This window comes from Dromiciops gliroides, chromosome 4 (assembly GCF_019393635.1).
Source record: "Dromiciops gliroides isolate mDroGli1 chromosome 4, mDroGli1.pri, whole genome shotgun sequence".
Classification (NCBI taxonomy): Eukaryota; Metazoa; Chordata; class Mammalia; order Microbiotheria; family Microbiotheriidae; genus Dromiciops; species Dromiciops gliroides.
This window is the reverse complement of record NC_057864.1, coordinates 468,649,891-468,668,714: the sequence shown is the minus strand read 5'-3', so window position 1 is coordinate 468,668,714 and position 18,824 is coordinate 468,649,891. Positions and strand designations below refer to the sequence as shown.

The 18,824-nt window shown below is 43.9% G+C and overlaps 1 protein-coding gene across 15 annotated transcripts in view; it reads left to right on the top strand.

Annotated features, from left to right (window-relative positions):
- NCOR1 (nuclear receptor corepressor 1) overlaps nt 1–18,824 on the top strand; it is a 189,107-nt gene that overhangs the window by 126,687 nt on the left and 43,596 nt on the right. For 11 of the 15 annotated variants that reach the window (XM_044002704.1, XM_044002701.1, XM_044002702.1 and 8 more), the window contains 7 exons: nt 2,177–2,316; nt 5,017–5,143; nt 8,649–9,204; nt 11,932–12,061; nt 13,279–13,450; nt 17,468–17,641; nt 18,343–18,503. In XM_044002704.1, the coding sequence (XP_043858639.1) occupies nt 2,177–2,316; nt 5,017–5,143; nt 8,649–9,204; nt 11,932–12,061; nt 13,279–13,450; nt 17,468–17,641; nt 18,343–18,503 (1,460 nt within the window). The remainder of the gene's footprint in view (nt 1–2,176; nt 2,317–5,016; nt 5,144–8,648; nt 9,205–11,931; nt 12,062–13,278; nt 13,451–17,467; nt 17,642–18,342; nt 18,504–18,824) is intronic. The other 4 variants (XM_044002710.1, XM_044002709.1, XM_044002706.1 and 1 more) reach the window with 3 other exon arrangements.

The window sequence follows — 18,824 nt, the reverse complement described above, 5'->3', positions numbered from 1 at the left end:
GGGCAGAGATTTGGGAGTCATTTATAGAAGGATGTTTATGGAACCTATGGGGGAAGGTGGAAGAGATTGCCAACGTAGAGAATTCAGAGAAAAGAGGAATGAGCCTCAATGACTACCCATGTTTCAGTTCTTTGCTACTTTTCAGTAGCTCAGAATCCCTTTGTCCTCTTCCAGTTTAGTGGCCTCGTCTAAACAAATTGATCAGCTGTTCCCCGGCCCACACAGAAAAAAAAAGGACCAGTGGCATCCACATTTAAATTCTTACGTCCCCCACATGGTTCTGAAGAAAGTACATACATTAAAGTAAAAGATTAATGGAAGCTATGCAGAGAATCCACCCTCTACCCAAGAAGCACTCCCTCTATGCTGTACAAAAAAAAAAATCATCCAACCTGTGGTTAGGAACCATCCATGACTTTCTGAGGCTGCCAGTCCAGCTTGACTTGGCTCTGTGGCATCTTTGATACACCTGCTTCTAGCTCCTTTTCCCCAGGCAAGAGGAGCCTTTCAGAGACTTAAGGCCTAGAATAGGTTGCACCTTCCTGTAGGATTGGTTGAACAAGAGAGCAAGAGGGAAGGCATTTGAGGAAAGGACATTTTCGTGTCTTTGTGAGGCAGATAATTTTTTTTTTTGACAGTGAAGGAATTTAGTATGGAGAAGACCAAGGTAAATGCCTGGAGGGGGGAAGGGGAGCGGGGAAGCATTTAGGAGGCTTCTTTCATTGAATGAATAAAACAGAACAAAAAAGGACAACATTATCACTTCCCCTGGTCTCAGAGGTTATCCATTAAAGAAAATAGGACACGTGTGCAGAAATCAAAGATCTTATTTAATGTCCTAATCCTGATTTTCCTGATTTAGATCCCCCCCCCCATTTTGTTTTTGTGGGGCAGTGGGGTTAAGTGACTTGCCCAGGGTCACACAGCTAGTAAGTGTTAAGTGTCTGAGGCTGGATTCGAACTCAGGTCCTTCTGAATCCAGGGCTGGTGCTCTATCAACTGCACCACCTAGCTGCCCCTAGGTTCCTTTTGAAACTCTATGGGTAATATTCTTTAGTCAACAAGCATTTATAAGTACCTGCTTTGTCCCAGACAATGGACTAAGTGCTTGAGATACAAAGAAAGGCAAAAAATATATTCCCTGTTCTCAAGGAGCTCACAGTTTAATGACAGGGAAAACATGCAAATAAATATGAACATCCAAGATTTATATAGGATGAATTGTAGATCATCACTGGAAGGAAGGGGATCAGGAATGACAGGGCTTCGGGGCAGCTAGATGGCGCAGTGGATAGAGCACTGGCCCTGGAGTCAGGAGTACCTGGGTTCAAATCCGGCCTCAGACACTTAACACTTACTAGCTGTGTGACCCTGGGCAAGTCACTTAACCCCAATTGCCTCACTTAAAAAAAAAAAAAGGAATGACAGGGCTTGAATCAGCTTGGTTCCTTGACTGTGTAGAGAATTGGCAGCTTCCTAATGTCCTGAAGGATTTGCTCCCTAGACCTGGTTTTTCAACAAGCTGGAAAGCTTGGATGGTGTTGTGATAGGGGCTTATTTGCTGCACATATCTACTTGGTATTTCAGTATCATCCTGTTGTGCTCTGTATTAGTCCGATGAGCCCCTTTTATCAAGCGGTGAGACAGATTAGATTTTAAGACCCTTCATCCTTTGTTTTACCATAAACTTGAGCATCACAGTATTTATGTTCGAAAACTCATTAGTCATGCCAATATAAGGGGAGCACAAGGATGTTTCACAATAATTTATGCTTAGCTTTGAAATGTAAGATGGGATCTGTTTTGAAAAGCATCTCCCCTGCTTGAAATAATAACAGCATCCTATGAAGCTCGTTCACGAAGCTCTGAACAGCCATCTAGCCTCTCCCATCCTCCCTTGCCCTTTCCTGACTCTGTGCTTTGGACACATAGCTAACATGACCCCTCAAGCTTAGTCAGAGCCCCGCCGTTTGTCCCCGGCTCCATTCCCTATAGGAGATGGAGGTAGTAGGGAAAACCAGCGTTTAGGGTCGTCTCTTGGCAGCGCAAGAGGCAAACAAACTCACCCTGTTTTGTGGGTGATCTTGCTTCTGTCCAACGGTCTCTTAACCTGATTTTTGTTGCTCGTTGACAAGTCTTGGGTTTCACACGCTTTTCTTTTCCCTCTTTTATCCAGGCTTAGTTGAACATGGTCGGAACTGGGCAGCAATCGCCAAGATGGTGGGGACTAAAAGCGAAGCCCAGTGTAAAAACTTTTACTTCAACTACAAAAGACGCCATAATCTGGACAACCTCCTGCAGCAGCACAAGCAGAAGGTGAGAACAGGAATCTCTCAGGGCCTCGGAAGCGATTCATTCAGGCCAGACATGCCTGATCGTGTTTACGCCATGCACATATTGGGCCTGCTTGAAGCAAGGAAAACCCAGCAGCATGGACTCCACCGCCGCACCCTTTGACCCACAGATAGACGTGAGGGCCTGAGCCTGATGATCTCATGGCTGGTGATTGTGAGAGTCGCGTTTAAAACCCAGGCCTCTTGAATCAGCTTGAGCATTGTTATTCCCTCACCATGCAGAGGACCAGCTCTGCCCATATATGTGCACGTCCATGTCCGTGTGTGTATGTGTGCGTGTACATGTGCATGCACATGCCTTCAGCAGACAGACCTCTCCTGGTTTTGCCTTCACAGCCCAGTAGAGGGCCGAGCAGCTCTCTGAGCATTCGGGAAAGCTGAGCTAAACTCAGTGAGGAGGGTGGGGAGGTCTATCTCAGTGTCCTTGGGCATCATTGTCGGTACACACAGGAGGTAGCATGGTGAAGCACAAGGGAATTGGAATCAGGAGTCCAGAGTTCAAGTTCTTGCACTGCCCCTTACACCTCTGTGAATTTGGGCCTCAACTTTGTCATCCATAAAATGGAATCGTATTGGGTGTTCTGTACATTCCCCTCCAACTCTTCATATGTAATCATGTGATATCTGTGCATGTGCGTGTGTATGCATGCATGTGTGTTGTGTGTGTATGCATGCATGTGTGTTGCACAACTCTCTGGTGGTGGGAGTGGAGCATGTATTAGGGACTGGAGAGTAGAGTAAATTACTGTACTCTGGGAAGTAGGGTGGCCAGTGTCGCATCTGCTTCTGTTGGGGGCAGGCCTGAGGGGCTGTGCTCAGGCACATCTGAAGGAACCAGAGTTCTAGAGCCATAGTCCAGCAGGGGCTTTGCCTTCATGGAAATGAGGAGAGGAGTTGCTTCCTGCTTCAGCATCCTTCTCCTCCTATTTTGGAGCTGAAGAAGTCCTCATTCCCATACTGAGGATGAAAAAGCCAATGACGGACACACTGGATGCTCTGAGCCTTTCCAGCAACATGTGCATGTTGACTTAGAAATGTCCATGGGCCACACAGAGGGGGATGTGTGTGCATTTGTATCAGGTAGTGCTGGAAAAGGCCCCCGTATGGACCTGTGCCCTGTTGTCCCGAGATGGCCATGTGCCCTGTGACCCTGTGCAAAGCTGACTTAGAGAGATTGGCAGCAGAAATGGGGCCCCTTTATTAGGATAGATAAAGTAGGTTAAGAGTTAGTAGCAGGAAACATTTCTAGTTTCATCTATTTTGGTGAGGGGCCAGGGCAATGAGGGTTAAGTGACTTGCCTAGGGTCACACGGCTAGTAAGTGTCAAGTGTCTGAGGCCGGATTTGAATTCAGATCCTCCTGAATCCAAGGCCAGTGCTCTTTCCACTGCGCCACCTAGCTGCCCCCAGGAAACATTTCAGAACTTGGGATTTCATCACTGAATATTGCCTTCTCCTTGGGCAGCAGATGCATAGTCTGTTGTCTGGGCAGGTTGATGTAATACCTGGAAAATCTTGTATCCTCTTGTCATTCCACAGGTGACAAGCTATTCTTTTATCCCACAGTTCATTGAAGCAGGAGGAATGTCAGGAAAGCCAAAAATGAGATAGATACTGCATGTAAAAGACATCACAGGTGTTGGGTGGGGGGAAGTTATTATTCACTTTGATTGTTGACCTGCACAAGACAAGAGGAAGGACGTTGGCCTGCCTTTAAGAAAGCTCTGCATTATATTGTCATTTGGGCAGAATGCTGATATAGCCAAGAAGAGAGGGCAATGACTTCTGGTTATGTTTCTGGGTGCTGGCGTATAAGTTGCAAGAATTCTGCCTGCTTTGTGGTTTTTTTGTTTTTTTGTTTTTGTTTTTGTTTTTGCAGGGCAATGAGGGTTAAGTGACTTGCCCAAGGTCACACAGCTAGTAAGTGTCAAGTGTCTAAGGTTGGATTTGAACTCAAGTCCTCCTGACTCTAGAGCAGGTGCTTTATCCACTGCTCGACCCTAGCTGCCCCTGTTTTGTATTTTCAAATCTAGTATTTAGGTAGCACATTGAGGTTTGCAAATGCTTTACAATTATTCATTCATTTGGTCTTCACAACAACCCTGGAAAGGAGGTGCTAATATTATCCCCATTTTACAGATGAGGATACTGGGGCGAGCAGAAGCCCAAGGTAATATAGAAGTGAGTGTCTGAGGCCAGATGTGATTAATGTTAGGGCTTCCTGACTCTAGGCCCTATGACTAGTTGTGGCTAGTTGTAGGCTGGTGACCAGTTGTAATGCGTTGTTAGAATGATGCATTAATAGCCTTGATTTCACTGCATCCTCAGAACAGCTCCAGGAGGTAGGAATTAAAAGCATTATTGTCCCTCTTTGATGGCCAAGGATGTAGAACCTCAGGAGGGCTCAGTGACTTTACCATGACCATAACCGTATAGCTTTGAAGTGCTCGGGGCCACATTGTCTCCAGTTCTAGCCTCCTTCCTCTACACCAGAGAAACCTGCCACTGTCGGCCATATTGTAGGTGACTGCATTTCCTGGTTTGCCTGAAAATTGTGTCTTGTACGAACCCTGATGTGGGGCTTATGATTTGTGTTTTGGACAAGCAGCTCTGGTTACTGCTTTTGTTGTCTTGCAAGTCCTTAATTCTCTATCTTTCTTTAGTCTTCTCGAAGGCCCCGTGAGGAGCGAGACGTATCCCAGTGTGAAAGCATCGCTTCTACTGTTTCTGCTCAGGAGGATGAAGATATGGAAGCTTCCAATGAAGAAGAAAATCCAGAAGACAGCGAAGGTAGCTGGAGTTACCTGAAATTATATGGGGTGAATCCAGATCTCCAGATTTATTGAACTGGCTAAGTCATTGGGGAATAGCTTCATAACTGAGATCATTGTGATTGCACTTCCACACAATGAGGCCTTTGATCTCTCCCGTTGTGAATGTCGGGTGACTAACAAGATTCTGAAAATGGTGCAGGGGCCAAGTTTGTAAAAATGCTTCGGCACATTATTGCCAAGAGAATAAAACACTGGTGTCGGTGATAGCGCTGATCTTTCTTTTTGCTAGCTGATTTTTATCCCTCAGTAGCATCCTTTAGCAAGTACCAATGCAGCAGTAGTTCAGAGAAGGTCGAGCTCTTAAATTGGAACCCCATGAGGGTAAGACTGTCTTATTCAAACTTGGCACATCCTCCAGCTCTCTGTACACAGGAGCTACTTAATATGGAACGGAATTAATTGTTGTGGCAGGAAGAAGACAAGGAGATGGAAGGGGTGGGAGCAGTCCACTTAAGCATTCAAAGGTCTGACACGGGGAAGATGCACTTGTTAGTGCAGGCCTGTCTTGGCTTGGACTGGGATCCTTGGCCCCATTTTCAGGGAGGCGAATTACAGCTGGATTGATGACATATTCCATAGTCAGAGGGACCTATACAAAGTGCTGCACACGCAGCCCCTCACCCCAGCCCCGGAAATGTTTCAACAAAGCCTGGGCAGTGATGTTTAGTAGGTGTTCCTGTCTTGTGTGGACCATTACTCTAAAGAACCTCAAAGGTTCCTTCTGTCCTTGAGTCTGCTTCTTTGATTTCACGTCTGGCTTTTTCTAGGCCTCCTGGAGGCCCTTGTTCATCCCTGTGCCAGTCATTGTCTGTTCATTCATTTTGGTGCCCAGGAGATACTGTCTTAGAATGTTAATGTTTCCTAGGGTGATGTATTACCTCCTCAGCCTGGGACCCCTAGCTTAGATTTCCTTCTTTCTTTTTTATATACATACTTGGCACAGTTGTTTGAGTTATAGTGATTGTTTAGTAGATATTTGAAGACAGGTTGAGTTTGAAGCAAACTTCAACTAGAGGTATTGCTTAGGCAGTTCAAAATATGAGATTAAAGTCGACATTGGGGGGGAAAAAGAACTTGAATTATATTTTGGGGGCAGCTAGGTGGCGCAGTGGATAAAGCACCTGCCCTGGATTCAGGAGGACCTGAGTTCAAATCCAGTCTCAGACACTTGACACTTACTAGCTGTGTGACCCTGGGCAAGTCACTTAACCCTCATCATGCCCCCCCCCCCCCAAAAAAAAAGTTGACATTGGGACATTGGATACTGAGGCCTAAGATGTATGTGGAGAAGCATATTGGCCTTGGGGCAATAAGGATGGATATAATAAGAATTAATGGGGTCAGGGCAGCTAGGTGGCGCAGTGGATAAAGCACTGGCCCTGGATTCAGGAGTGCCTGAGTTCAAATCCAGTCTCAGACACTTGACACTTACTAGCTGTGTGACCCTAGGCAAGTCACTTAACCCCCATTGCCCTACCAAAAAAAAAAAAAATTATTGGGGTCTCTGAGGAAGTGGATTTAGGGAAAGAAGACACAGCCTAGCCTCTGGGAGGAAATCCCCTTTGCCCTTGGCTTCAGTCTGATCACACTCTCTGCTCTCTCCCCCAACCCTCTGGGGCTCAGAGCCTTCTGACATTCTCCATTAATCAGCTCCTCCATTCTACAAGCTTCACCTCTCCTTCACGAATGCCTCACCATTATCATAATCCTACAAGGAACAACTATTTATGAACTCCCTACTGTGTGTAAAGCACTGTTAGATGCTGGCAGGGCTACAAACATTAAGACTTGGTTCTACCCTTAAGGAGCCTATATTCTAGCTAGAAGAATGAGACATACTCGGTAATTACAATAAATCCTAAATAAGTAGAGTGTGGAACAGACTGTGATATAACAAGATACACTGCAGAGATTGTATTTTCTCATAATAACTAGAATACAGGGGAGAGTATGTTAGGTGGCTCATGAGGCATACAAACTTCTGTGCAGGTTCTAAGAGAGGGAGCCCCTTTTGACCTGGGTAGGTGGTGGGGTAAGAGATGAATGGATGCTTGTTTTGTCCCTTCTCTTACCCTGCTGAGAGTGTGATCCTTCCAACAGGCTTATTATGTCATTAAAATAGCATTTCCCTGCTCAGAAATCTTCAGTGGCATCTCATCCCTCCAGAATATAGATGAAGTCACCCTTCCCCCCATTTTCCTGCATCCCAGACTCTCCCAGCTCCATGGCTCCTTCACTATGGTGTATCCATCTAGAATCTCCTTCTTTTGAAGGGTTGTTGTCCTTCAAGACTCAGATTGCATCTTCTCAAGAAAGCTGCTCATGGGGCAACTAGGTGGTGCAGTGGATAGAGCACCGGCCCTGGATTCAGGAGGACCTGAGTTCAAATCCGGCCTCAGACCCTTGACACTTACTGGCTCTGTGACCCTGGGCAAGTCACTTGACCCCAATTGCCTCACCAAAAAAAAAACAAAACAAAAACAAACAGGAAAAAAAAAAACAACAAAAAAAGAAAGCTGCTCATAGTGACTCTGTTCCAATAGTATTTCCTACATTCCCAATAGCATTTGTCACGTCTTATCACTTAGCACAGTGCCGGCACATAGTAGGTACTTGGTTAATGTTTGTTGAATGAATGCATGTTTTCCTTGGGGTTATGGTTATTTGGGTATGGCTCATTTCTCCCATGGTAGCCTGTCTTGTTCCACTCTGTAGACTTGCCAGCATGTGCCATGGCGCTTTATACCTAGCACCTTCTAGGTTTTTTATCCACCAACAAAGAAGTGTGAGATTTGAATGTCAAGTCAGGCCCTGTCAGAAGGATGCTTGAGTCCTCACTTGGGATGTTGCTCTGTAATTTAGAACAGCGTTATCAGAATTGGTCTCAACAGGAAGGGATAGCCAGCATGGAGCTAAAAGGACCTCGAGGGCAGTTGCGCCTGGGGCATTGTGAGCAGGGGCAAGTCCCTTCACTCCTTGCTTCTTGACACTTCTCAAAGACTGAGTATTAGAGCAGGGAGTTTCCATCTTGTGGAATTTCCCAGACTAATGATATCACAGGTTTGGATAAAAAAAAAAATCAAATTATTATGGTAAATAAGACACTAGGACTCATTCCTTGAAATCCAGGTCAATACATTTTTTTCATTTTATGAAGTTTCATTTTCATATGTGCTTCTCTGATATGCATCATTATTTACAAAGGAGATCCTAGTTTGAGGTAGATTAAAACCCAAGGAATCCTTTAAAATTTTCAATTACAGGTCTTCAAAAAATTTTTTCAGAGGATTTTTTGGGGGGAATTCCTGTAGGGTAAAAGGGTTATTTAATGATAAAGTATAAACTCCCATACCTCAACCCCTCCAAGCTGGTAAAATGTCCCCTTTTCCAAATCCCTGCCAGTTGGACTGGACACTGGATCCTTGATTCCTGAGTGTGTGTGCGCTGTCCTTCTCTTTCAGGTGCTGAAAATAGCTCTGATACAGAGAGTGCGCCTTCTCCCTCTCCAGATGAAGGTGCCAAGCCAGGTGAGGACCCAGCTGAAAATGCCCCTTCTGGCTCAGCTAGCGAGGCCCCGATAGAACTGGAATCCACTACAGGTGGTTCTCGTGCATCACCTGCACCCATCATTCCAAGTGCAAAGCCAGTCACTGGACAGGAAGACGTGGAAGCTCAGGTAAAAGAGGAAGTCAATGAAAACCGTGAGGTGCCCATGGAAATTGACAAAGAAAGCCCCTCTGCTGAAGCTCAGCCACTTTGCGGCCTCCCTGGGCAAACCAAAGCAGAACCTGGTGACACAGAGATGAAGCTGCCAGAAACTGTTCAGGTGAAAGCAGAGGGTGATGCTAAAGAAAAGGACCCGGAAAGACCCAAGGAAAAGACTGAGCCCGAGGACGTCAACTTTGCCACAGCCCAGACTCCCACTGCCCTGAGGCCCGAGTCTCAATCTGACAATGATTCCAGTGCTACCTGTAGTGCAGATGAAGATGTAGATGGAGAACCTCCTGAGAGGCAGAGGTGAGAGAGAGTCTGCATTGCCCTGGGCCTGGAGGCCAGCTGCCAGCTGGGGGGATGTTAGGGCATCTGGAGAAGGCAGAGGACATGGGGGTCTGCAAGATGACTGACCTTCGTTCCTATTAAGTGCCTACAAGGTGTGAGGCATTGTGCCTTGGGACTGGGGTTACAGAATAAAAGGAGTCCTGGTCTTAACAGAGCTGCAGGGTCAGTGCAGGGGAGAGATGGGTTAAAATACACATTAGCACAATAGCTCGAGGAAAGAAGAAGGGCCAACATCTGGTTGGGGTGTGGAGGGCAGGCAAGGATGTCACATAAGCTGAGCTTTGAATGAACTGAGACTAATAAGGAGGCCAAAGAGAGAAAGGAAGGGGTCTAGGCATGGCAGCAGGAAAGTGAGGGCCTAGTTCTGGGAAATAACAGAAGCACCAGTGTGGCTGGCACTTAGAAGGAGTGTATGAAGACAAAGCAGATTTTACAATTAAGAGACTGTTATTTAGCTAAGTGATTAGGTCAGAAGCTAAACTGCAAAGGATTAAGACATCAGTAGGGAAGAAAATGGGGAGGCAGCAGATTTTTTCTCGTTATGTTTTCATAATGGAAGTTAGGAGAGATGTAGGATAATAGGTTAAGGTGATTGTAGGGTCAGAAGGTCTTTTAAGGCTGGTGAAGCCAGAAATTTTGTAAACTTCACAGAAAAATTGTTGATTAAGGAGGGGAGGGTGGGGTTGGCAAGCAGGAGAGAGAGCAAGAGCATGAGCACAGACTCCTGGAGGAGACAGGAGAGATGAAGGGGCTGAGTAGAGGTGGCAACAGGCTAAGGAGGGGAAGGTCCATCCCTCCCGACAGGTTGTGAAGTATAAGCATTAAAGCAGCATGAGAAGAGAAGTTGTAGGCAGCCAGTTAGGGAAGAATTAAAGGATCAGAGTGCTCCAGTGATGGCCCAGCTGAGAGAAGATAACCAATTTATAGTTGCCATGGCTGTATAACTTCCAACAGGGGCATTTAGCAATAAGAAGTATCAGTCAAAAAGGCAAAATGGTGGTAACTTGAGAGCTGAGATTTGTTGAGGCCCAAGTGGTAAGAGGATAAGGGTCAAGGAGCTGCACACTAGAGAACAGTGTTGGGAATTGATCCTCAGCTACAGGGCCAAGATGGCCAAGGGAGGGTTCTGCTTGGAGAGCAGGGAGCTAAGAACCAAGGACTGTAGCCTTAATTGCCTTGAGGTAATGAAACTTTATACCGGAACAGTTTAAAATGGTGGCGATAAGTCAAAATTAATTGACTGTGGAAGTAATGTTTAGGGATTCAACAATCCCTTTTAATAATTTGGCTTTTTCTGAATTTAATTTGGGGGGGGTGGGGCAATGAGGGTTAAGCGATTTGCGCAGGGCCCCCTTCTGAATTTGTTTAAAAACTGTTTTTAAAAAACTGAATTTAAGTTTAAAAGCTGTTTTGTCTTCTTGCTTTTTTAAGGTGGGGGGAGAGAATTGGAGATGGAAGAGAGAGAAGAGATCTTCATTTCAAAATAAAATTTAATTGAAAAATTATTCCACATGTTCCTTAAAAATATGTATATTCAGGGCAGCCAGGTGGCACAGTGGATAGAACACTGGCCCTGGAGTCAGGAGGACCTGAGTTCAAATCCGGCCTCAGACAATTAACACTTACTAGCTGTGTGACCCTAGGCTAGTCACTTAACTCCAATTGCCTCACCAAAAAAACCCCCCAAAAAACCAAACGTATATTCGGGGCAGCTACGTGGCACAGTAGATAAAGCACCGGCCCTGGAGTCAGGAGGACCTGAGTTCAAATCCAGCCTCAGACACTTAACACTTACTAGCTGCGTGACCCTGGGCAAGTCACTTAACCCCAATTGCCTTGCCAAAAAAAAAATGTGTATTCACTTGTCCTTTAGTGATAGGATGTGACAGTCTTTTTTTTTTTTTTATATGACAGTCTTAATAGACTTTTTAGAACTTGAATCACCCTTGTAGTTAACACATATTTGTGTAATATTGAAAATAAGAAATCATGATGGAAAATGTAGCCTTATCTGTTTAAAATTGTCTTTCTCTTTGTATGCTGTTGTACATGATTATTGTCACCATTTTTATCATTCCTGATTACTCTGACATTTTATAAATGAAAATCGTCTTGGTTACTTTCTTTTTTTTCTTCTCCTTATTTTGGGAGGCAGGCTGGGTTAAGTGATTTGCCTAGGGACACATAGCTAGGTAAGTGTCTGAGGTCAAATTTGACCTCAGGTCGTCCTGACTCCTGGGGCTATGCTTTATCTACTGCAGTGCCACCTAGCTGACCCAGTTACTTTCTTTTCTAAAATCCCAAACATCTTTGGCAGATAAGTCCTTGGGTCTGGTCACAGGCATGATCCTGACCAGTGATGTGCCTAGGATAGTGGCAAAGTTGTGCTGCAGACCCCATGCCTAGATTTCCAGGCTAGTTTGGCATTCTGCCAGACAGTGGCATCTGTTTCTCTACCTCCTTTGTGTAAATTCAGGATAAATCCAAAGAACTTTCGGTGTATGAAGTAGCATCAGTATGTTAGAATCATTCTGTCTCTTCAGCACAATCCTAAGAACCATCTTTTAATTAACTCACAAGTAAATTGTATATATTAATATTAATAGAAGGGAAATAGCTCTAAGCTTTTCTTTAAGGAGAAGAAACTTTTCCTAACTTTGCTTTGCTCTTTATTTCTGACTCCAGGATGTTCCCTATGGATTCAAAGCCTTCACTATTAAACCCGACTGGATCTGTGTTAGTCCCTTCTCCCATAAAACCAACTGCAATGGACCTACAACAGCTTCATCATCGAGCTGCTGTTATACCACCAATGGTAAGTTCTCAGTGCTATATGGCTAGGGTTTGAGGTAGGTTATATTAAATTTCCATTTCTTATGTGAAGGATTTTGCTTCTAGTGCCTGTGAGAAGGGAAAACTCGTTCCAGGACACCCCCTTTCATTCCCATAGGTTTTGTTTTTTCTGTGTGTGTGTGTGTGTGTACACACATGCGTGTACAGGCCAAGGGGGATTGGAGGTGTTTTAGAGTGGCAGAAACTCTTTAAGAGGGAGACAAAGAAGAATGACAGAATTTTATCCTCATTGTAACAAACCTGTAAGTCGTCCTAGAGTTTCTTCTTGAAAACCATCACTGAGGGGAGACCTCCCCTGTCCCACAGCATCTCCTCTTCCATTTGGACAGTTCTAATAAAGAAGCTTTTCCTGAAGCCAAACACAAACTTACCTTGCTAAAACTCTCAGTTGCTCCAGATTTCTTCCCAGTTGGGCCATACAGAACCAGTGAAATGTCTCTTCTTACACGATAGCCCTTCAGATACTTGCCAGGAGCTGTCATGTAATCCTTGCTGAGACCTGTCTGCAGGTCAGCATCCCCAGCCTCCCCTCCCCTTCCAGGGACCCTCAGAGGAGAAATGCCTCACGCTTCTCTCCCTTGCGCTCTAGACTTAACTTTGTGAGCAATTCTTAACATGATTGTTTTTCAGTATGTTGCTTCTTCATGGGGATGGCCTTTGATGTTGATTATGTCATCTTCTCCAGGTTCAACCCTTGTTCAAATGTCAGATATCAAAAGGAATAGACTTATTAGAGCAAAAGTTCTAGTCATTCCATGGTCTCCACTTCACCCTGGTGGACACAGTATTTTCCAATCTTTAGTGTTTATTTTTGAAGGTAGTATTTAGTATTATAATTTTTTTAGCCCTGTCAAAATTCAAATTTTATTTTAGAAAAGGAGTAATTTGGGGACATTGCTGTAAGAAGTAATTCATGGTCAGCTAGGTGGCACAGTGGATAGAGCACTGGCCTGGAGTCAGGAGGATCTGAGTTCAAATCCGGCCTCAGACACTTAACACTTACTAGCTGTGTGACCCTGGGCAAGTCACTTAACCCCAATTGCCTCACCCAAAAAAAAAAAAAAAAGAAGTAATTCACAAAATTCTGCCACATACTTAGGGGTGGCGATTGTGCTGCCTTTGTACGATACTGGTTACTTGAGCATGTTCCTTAGCCCATTCTCCCCATTCTCATTGTAGGTCTCCTGTGCCCCCTGTAATGTACCCGTCGGCGCCCCTGTGAGCGGCTATGCTCTTTTTCAGAGACACATTAAGGCCATGCATGAGTCAGCCCTCCTGGAGGAGCGGCAGAGGCAAGAACAGCTTGATCCAGAGTGTCGACGGTCTGGGAGTCCAAATGTCGAATGGGAAGGTAGGTATTGGGCAGCAGGGACATAGCACATGCTCTACCCGCCGCCCCCCAGGAAGGTAAACCACAGAAGGCATCTAGAATGAACTTTGTGAATGGCAGCCCTATCATTACACTCTAGCTATTTTGTAAACCACCATTAAAAACTAGTGACTTATTACTCTATTTGATGGATAAGCAGAATTGAACCTAAAAACTTGGCACTACGGGAAAAATGGGGTTAGTATTTTCTATTCCTTAAATTGAAATTTAAAAATTAGTTCTATTATGAAATAGTTATATCTACCAAAAAATGAGGTAATATTTTCGGTGTTAAGTCATGTGTAATTCTCAATTTACATCTTTTGAGTGTTTTAGCAAAACTATGCTTATGGCCTCCAATTCTGCTAAATCATAGGAGCAAATGAGGATTCAACATCTAACATGCAAAATAAAAGTGGTTGCAGTCTACGATGTTTGCATCTGATTTAAGTGATCCGAGTTTGTGCACAGCCCCAGAACCGGGTCTCCCACATTTCCTCTTCATGACAAGTGAAAGCTGTCACATGATTCTTCATTGAATCAGGAGTGAAATTTCGGATCTGCTGCTGAGCCCTGTTTCTTGGTCACTGCCCACCCGCTCTGAGCACCGCACAGTTGGGTAGGGTAGGATTCTAGAAAATCTATATTGAGCCATTTCCTCTTTATCTGGATGATTCATAAGCCCCCCGGGAAGATTTTACCCATGTAAATAAGAACTGTCAGCTTTGGAATGACAGACTTGTGAAAAACTATGGCGTGCAAGACAGCATTTCCAATGCTTCGCCAGCCTGCCTTTTCCTTCCTGTAAATAATAAGAATGGAAGTTTTTGCCAAAATTTGTTATAGCAAAGTGCCAAAAAACAATTATATTTTGGGTTGTATGCCTAGGCCTTCTCAAGCCTATCTCTTCATCCTTTTAAAAGGAGGGCAAAGCAAGCTGGGGGAATGGAGCAGGGGTGTCTTTGGAATCCAAGATCTGCTTTCCAGATGAAAACGTCCCCATCTTGTGGGATTTGAGGATATTGCCATTATGTGCAGTTTCCCAGCTATAGACACATAGATTGTCCTTGTCAATAGAGCGTTCTAACTGGAAGAAGACCTTTTAGGAAAGATTTGGCAGCTATCATTTCCTGCATAATAGACATGATGAAGGAGCATATAGCAACTTAATGTCAACTTGTTACTTTTAAGTGGCTTTGGATAAATTGTGGCAATTGTGGCAACAACCTCTTAGTTAATTTATCATCCAAAATGGTCATACACATTGAACTCATAGCATTCTGCTTCAGGATGAATGAGCCAAAAAGTTGTGCATGTGATTGAAATTTACTAATAAAAAAGAAAGACTTCCTGTACATGAGGGAAAATCTGAGACGCCCAAAAGAAACTTAGGTCCCTGCCATTTTCTCTGGTCTTTTAAAAAAAAAAATTTTTTTTTAAATACGCACACACACACACACACACACACACACACACACGCACACACACGCGCACACACACTTTTTCAATATATATTTTATACATATACTTTATATACACAGACATGCATATACTTATATCTATATACTTTATATACTTGGTTGAATTTTGAGGTTGGATCTGAATGGTATGAGTAAGTCAAACAGAAACCAGAAGTTAGGAGTTTAAGAAATGTCAAGTCTCATTAAATTGCTCAGTAATCCCAATGCACGTGGGGCTGATATTGGGATTTTCATGATTCCACCATTGATCTTAACCCCTTGACAGTAATCAATTGGTGTGGTTGGGCTCCCCACATGCTTGAGCAGCTGACCCAAGTGAACCAGAAGATTTTATGACAGTTCAGTTCATTCATTCTGTATACTCCCCCAGATCTTTTGAGTCCAACTTGTTTCCATTATATTCAGTTCATCAAAGGCAATCTAAAAATTTTCATTTTTAAATGACAACAAAAACAGGCCATGGCCATGGAATGTTGAAGGTAAATGACAAGTAATGCTATAACTTTGTAATTAGGAAACCAAGGAAATTTTTGATAAAATGACTCGCCATAGAAAACAGAATCAGCCGGTACTTCTCTCTCCCTCTAACATTTCACAGAGTGTTTCGCACAGACTCTCATTTGAGTCTTACAACCACCCTTGTGAGGGAAGAGACAAACGCTATTCCCCTCATTTACAGATGGAGGAGCTTATCTGTCTCTGAGTGATGAGCATTGTCTGCCAGAGGCTTCCTAGCTAGAAATGGCCAGGCCAGGACTAGGGAGGCCTTTTAAGATCCCCATCCCCTGCTCACTCTCTACTGCAACCTAATGCTTCTTGTGCAATTAATTTTATTTGTTTTAAGAAGTACAGTTCTTTAGGTTTGGCCGAATTGTTTTTCCTTTCTCAAAGGTTACACACATGTGTATATACACACAAACACAGTCACAATTACAATACAGTAGTAAGATGCATCAGGTTGTCAGGGCTAAGCTAACATGCAATCAGAATTTCTTAAGAGTCCAATCTCGAGGCAGCTGGGTGGCGCAGTGGATAGAACACCGGCCCTGGAGTCAGGAGGACCTGAGTTCAAATCCGGCCTCAGACACTTAACACTTACTAGCTGTGTGACCCTGGGCAAGTCACTTAACCTCAGTTGCCTCACTTAAAAAAAAAAAAGAGTCCAATCTCTGTTCGTTGTGGTGTGCTTTTCTCTCCATTGATCACATTTGATTCTTCCATCTGTCTAAAGCTGTTTCTGCCCAGTAACCTGTGGATGTAGCCTCACTTAGAGGTTCTTTTAAAACTGGAGTAGTTCACCCTCTTGTGCATACTCAAGTCCCAAGTTCTTTCCTGCCCTTTCTTATCTATTGTTGTTAAATTCAGACATCTGCAGTATTCCAGGCAGCGTCTGGGGTTCAGCAACTTACTACCTGTCTCTAAAACTGGGATTTGTTCAGAGTGAAGGAATGACAAGCATTCTGATTGCTTTTTAGCACTGTCCACAGGCTGATTTTTACAACTCAGGAAGAATATTCTTGGTTTCCATCTTTAGAACAAAAAGAAAACCTTGTAATTGCCAGCTTTTGGCCTTTTCCATAATAAAATTAACTGTTTTAAACTTAATTGGTCCCATTCTGAAATTGGGGAGGATAATGTGGTCAAATAAATAAATTATAAGAAAATTTTTCTGTAGTCAAGATTCAGGTTTCCATTGAAGTCTGTTTTTGTTAGAAGCCAATTAAAAATAAACAGAAAATTCCATGAAAGGTATAAGTGATGATAGGGGCTTGTGTAGGCTGACTGATACTAAAATTGCTATAGCTGAATTTTGCATTTAAACCAAATGAATATGCAAGTAGTGGAAGGAAATCTTAGTTGACACAAAATCTCTGCCAGCCTTCTGAAGTTGAATTTGTAGCCTGTTATACCCTTTAAAACTTTTACATTTGGTTACATTTAAATATTCTGGTCTCAGTTTCAGCACCTATTTTTAAAAACCAGATGTTGATTTTGTTGGCTTAGCTCAGTTTATATCCGAGAGTTTATCTCCTTCTAAAATTACCTATAGATACACTTAATTTAAATAATATAAAAGGCCTGAGAAGACAGGTTGCCTTTGATACACTTGGAGCCGCCCAAGCCCTGCAGACCCACTACCTAAGGTTCTTGGTGCCACAGTGCTGGTGCTGGCATTGGTGCCATAGTCTTGGGTTCCTGATATAATTGCTGCATTTACAAATCTGGTTGGTGTGGTAAAGTTTCCTTTACATTATGAAGAGAGGAGCCTTTTTGCTTGGCTATAAGGACTTTGTTTTTGAGGTAATTTGGAGAGTTTTAGTTTGGCTTTCCTTTTCCTGGTTTCCATCTTAGTATGGATTTTCGTTGGGGGTGGGGTGTTCAGAGGCTTTCGGACTCTTGCTGCTATGGTTCACTTGTTAGAATAGCTGGACTGCCCCCACCTGGGATAATAGGGGCTAGGTCCTTCATATTTTAATTTGAGGTCCTTCCCTCATTTTGGTAACTTTAACTTTCTTAGGAAAATCAGTCGCCTTTCTGCCTCATGCTGAGGTCAAACGTGCAATAGAACAGGAAGCACAGATGCAAAACCCTGCAGCAAGGTCAGCCTCGCCGCATAGGCTCTCTCCAAGAGAAGTCAGTAAAGCATCTCCACAGCCTGATAGGAGTGCCGCTCGCTATAGTGTCCCGCCAGGTAAATATTGCTCATGTGCGGAGTGGTTGCCAGCAATCTGCCTTCAGCCGGGAGACGTTTGGGTCTTATTTAGATGAATCGAATGCCCCTTCACTCGCTCCTGCATTTCTGCAACAATGCCTTTCCTGTCTCAGTGTCTTGTTGTGACTTTGGTTCCCCTAGCTGTCTTCATGATGGCCATACAGCATTTGTGAACTTTATGAAAGCCTCAGTTATTTCAGGTTTCCCAGCATCCACTTCGTGGGAGCTATAGTCTTTGCCTGTTTTCCATATAAAGAGGAGGTGGAAATAGTTGCGCCAAAGAGTAATGGAGGCTCTTCCCAAGAAGCATCTCTTTACGGTGACCTTAGTTGTGAAGTCCGGAGTAGTGAGAGAGGCCTCTTGGAGAAAAGCTAAACAAAGTTTGCTTCTGCTGTTCAGGGTCTGGAAAGAATATGAGATGTTTAATCAACAGAAACAAGCTAGATGATGTGTTTGGCCTAGGAGCTTAAACATTGTCATTGGAGAGAGGGTAGTTGTGCTTTACAGATTCACCAGCCCCAGCGATGACCTCAATTCTGAAGGGAAAACAAGAAATCGTCAGAAAGAGGCACCTAGGAAATAGGGACCGTCAGCCAGGACTCCAGCTGCTAATCATGTTTCACTTTATGTTTTAGCTAAGAAGCCGACGTTGTTTTTAAGTTTTCCTTTCTCTTTACAAGTCCTCCAGCCTGCTCCACATCAAGTGATAACGAGCCTCCCTGACACTGCTCGACTTCCGACGACTCGACCCACCAGGCCGCCTCCTCCGCTTATCCCTTCTTCTAAAACCACCGTGGCCACTGAAAAGCCATCATTCATTATGGGAGGCTCCATCTCACAGGTAAAAGTCGTTCTTGTTTGGCCTAGCCAACTTCCTTCCCGAACACTGTTGGGTTGGGTTTTTTAAGACTTTTCTGTCTTTACTGTACAGTTAATTATACCTAGTAAGTCATAATATCCCCAAGGACCCTCCAAAAACACTGTCTAGGGGCGGCTAGGTGACGTAGTGGATAGAGCACCGGCCCTGGAGTCAGGAGGACCTGAGTTCAAATCCGGCCTCAGACACTTAATACTTACTAGCTGTGTGACCCTGGGCAAGTCACTTAACCCCAATTGCCTCACTAAAAAAACCAAAAACACTGTCTAGAAAGTGGTATGTGTT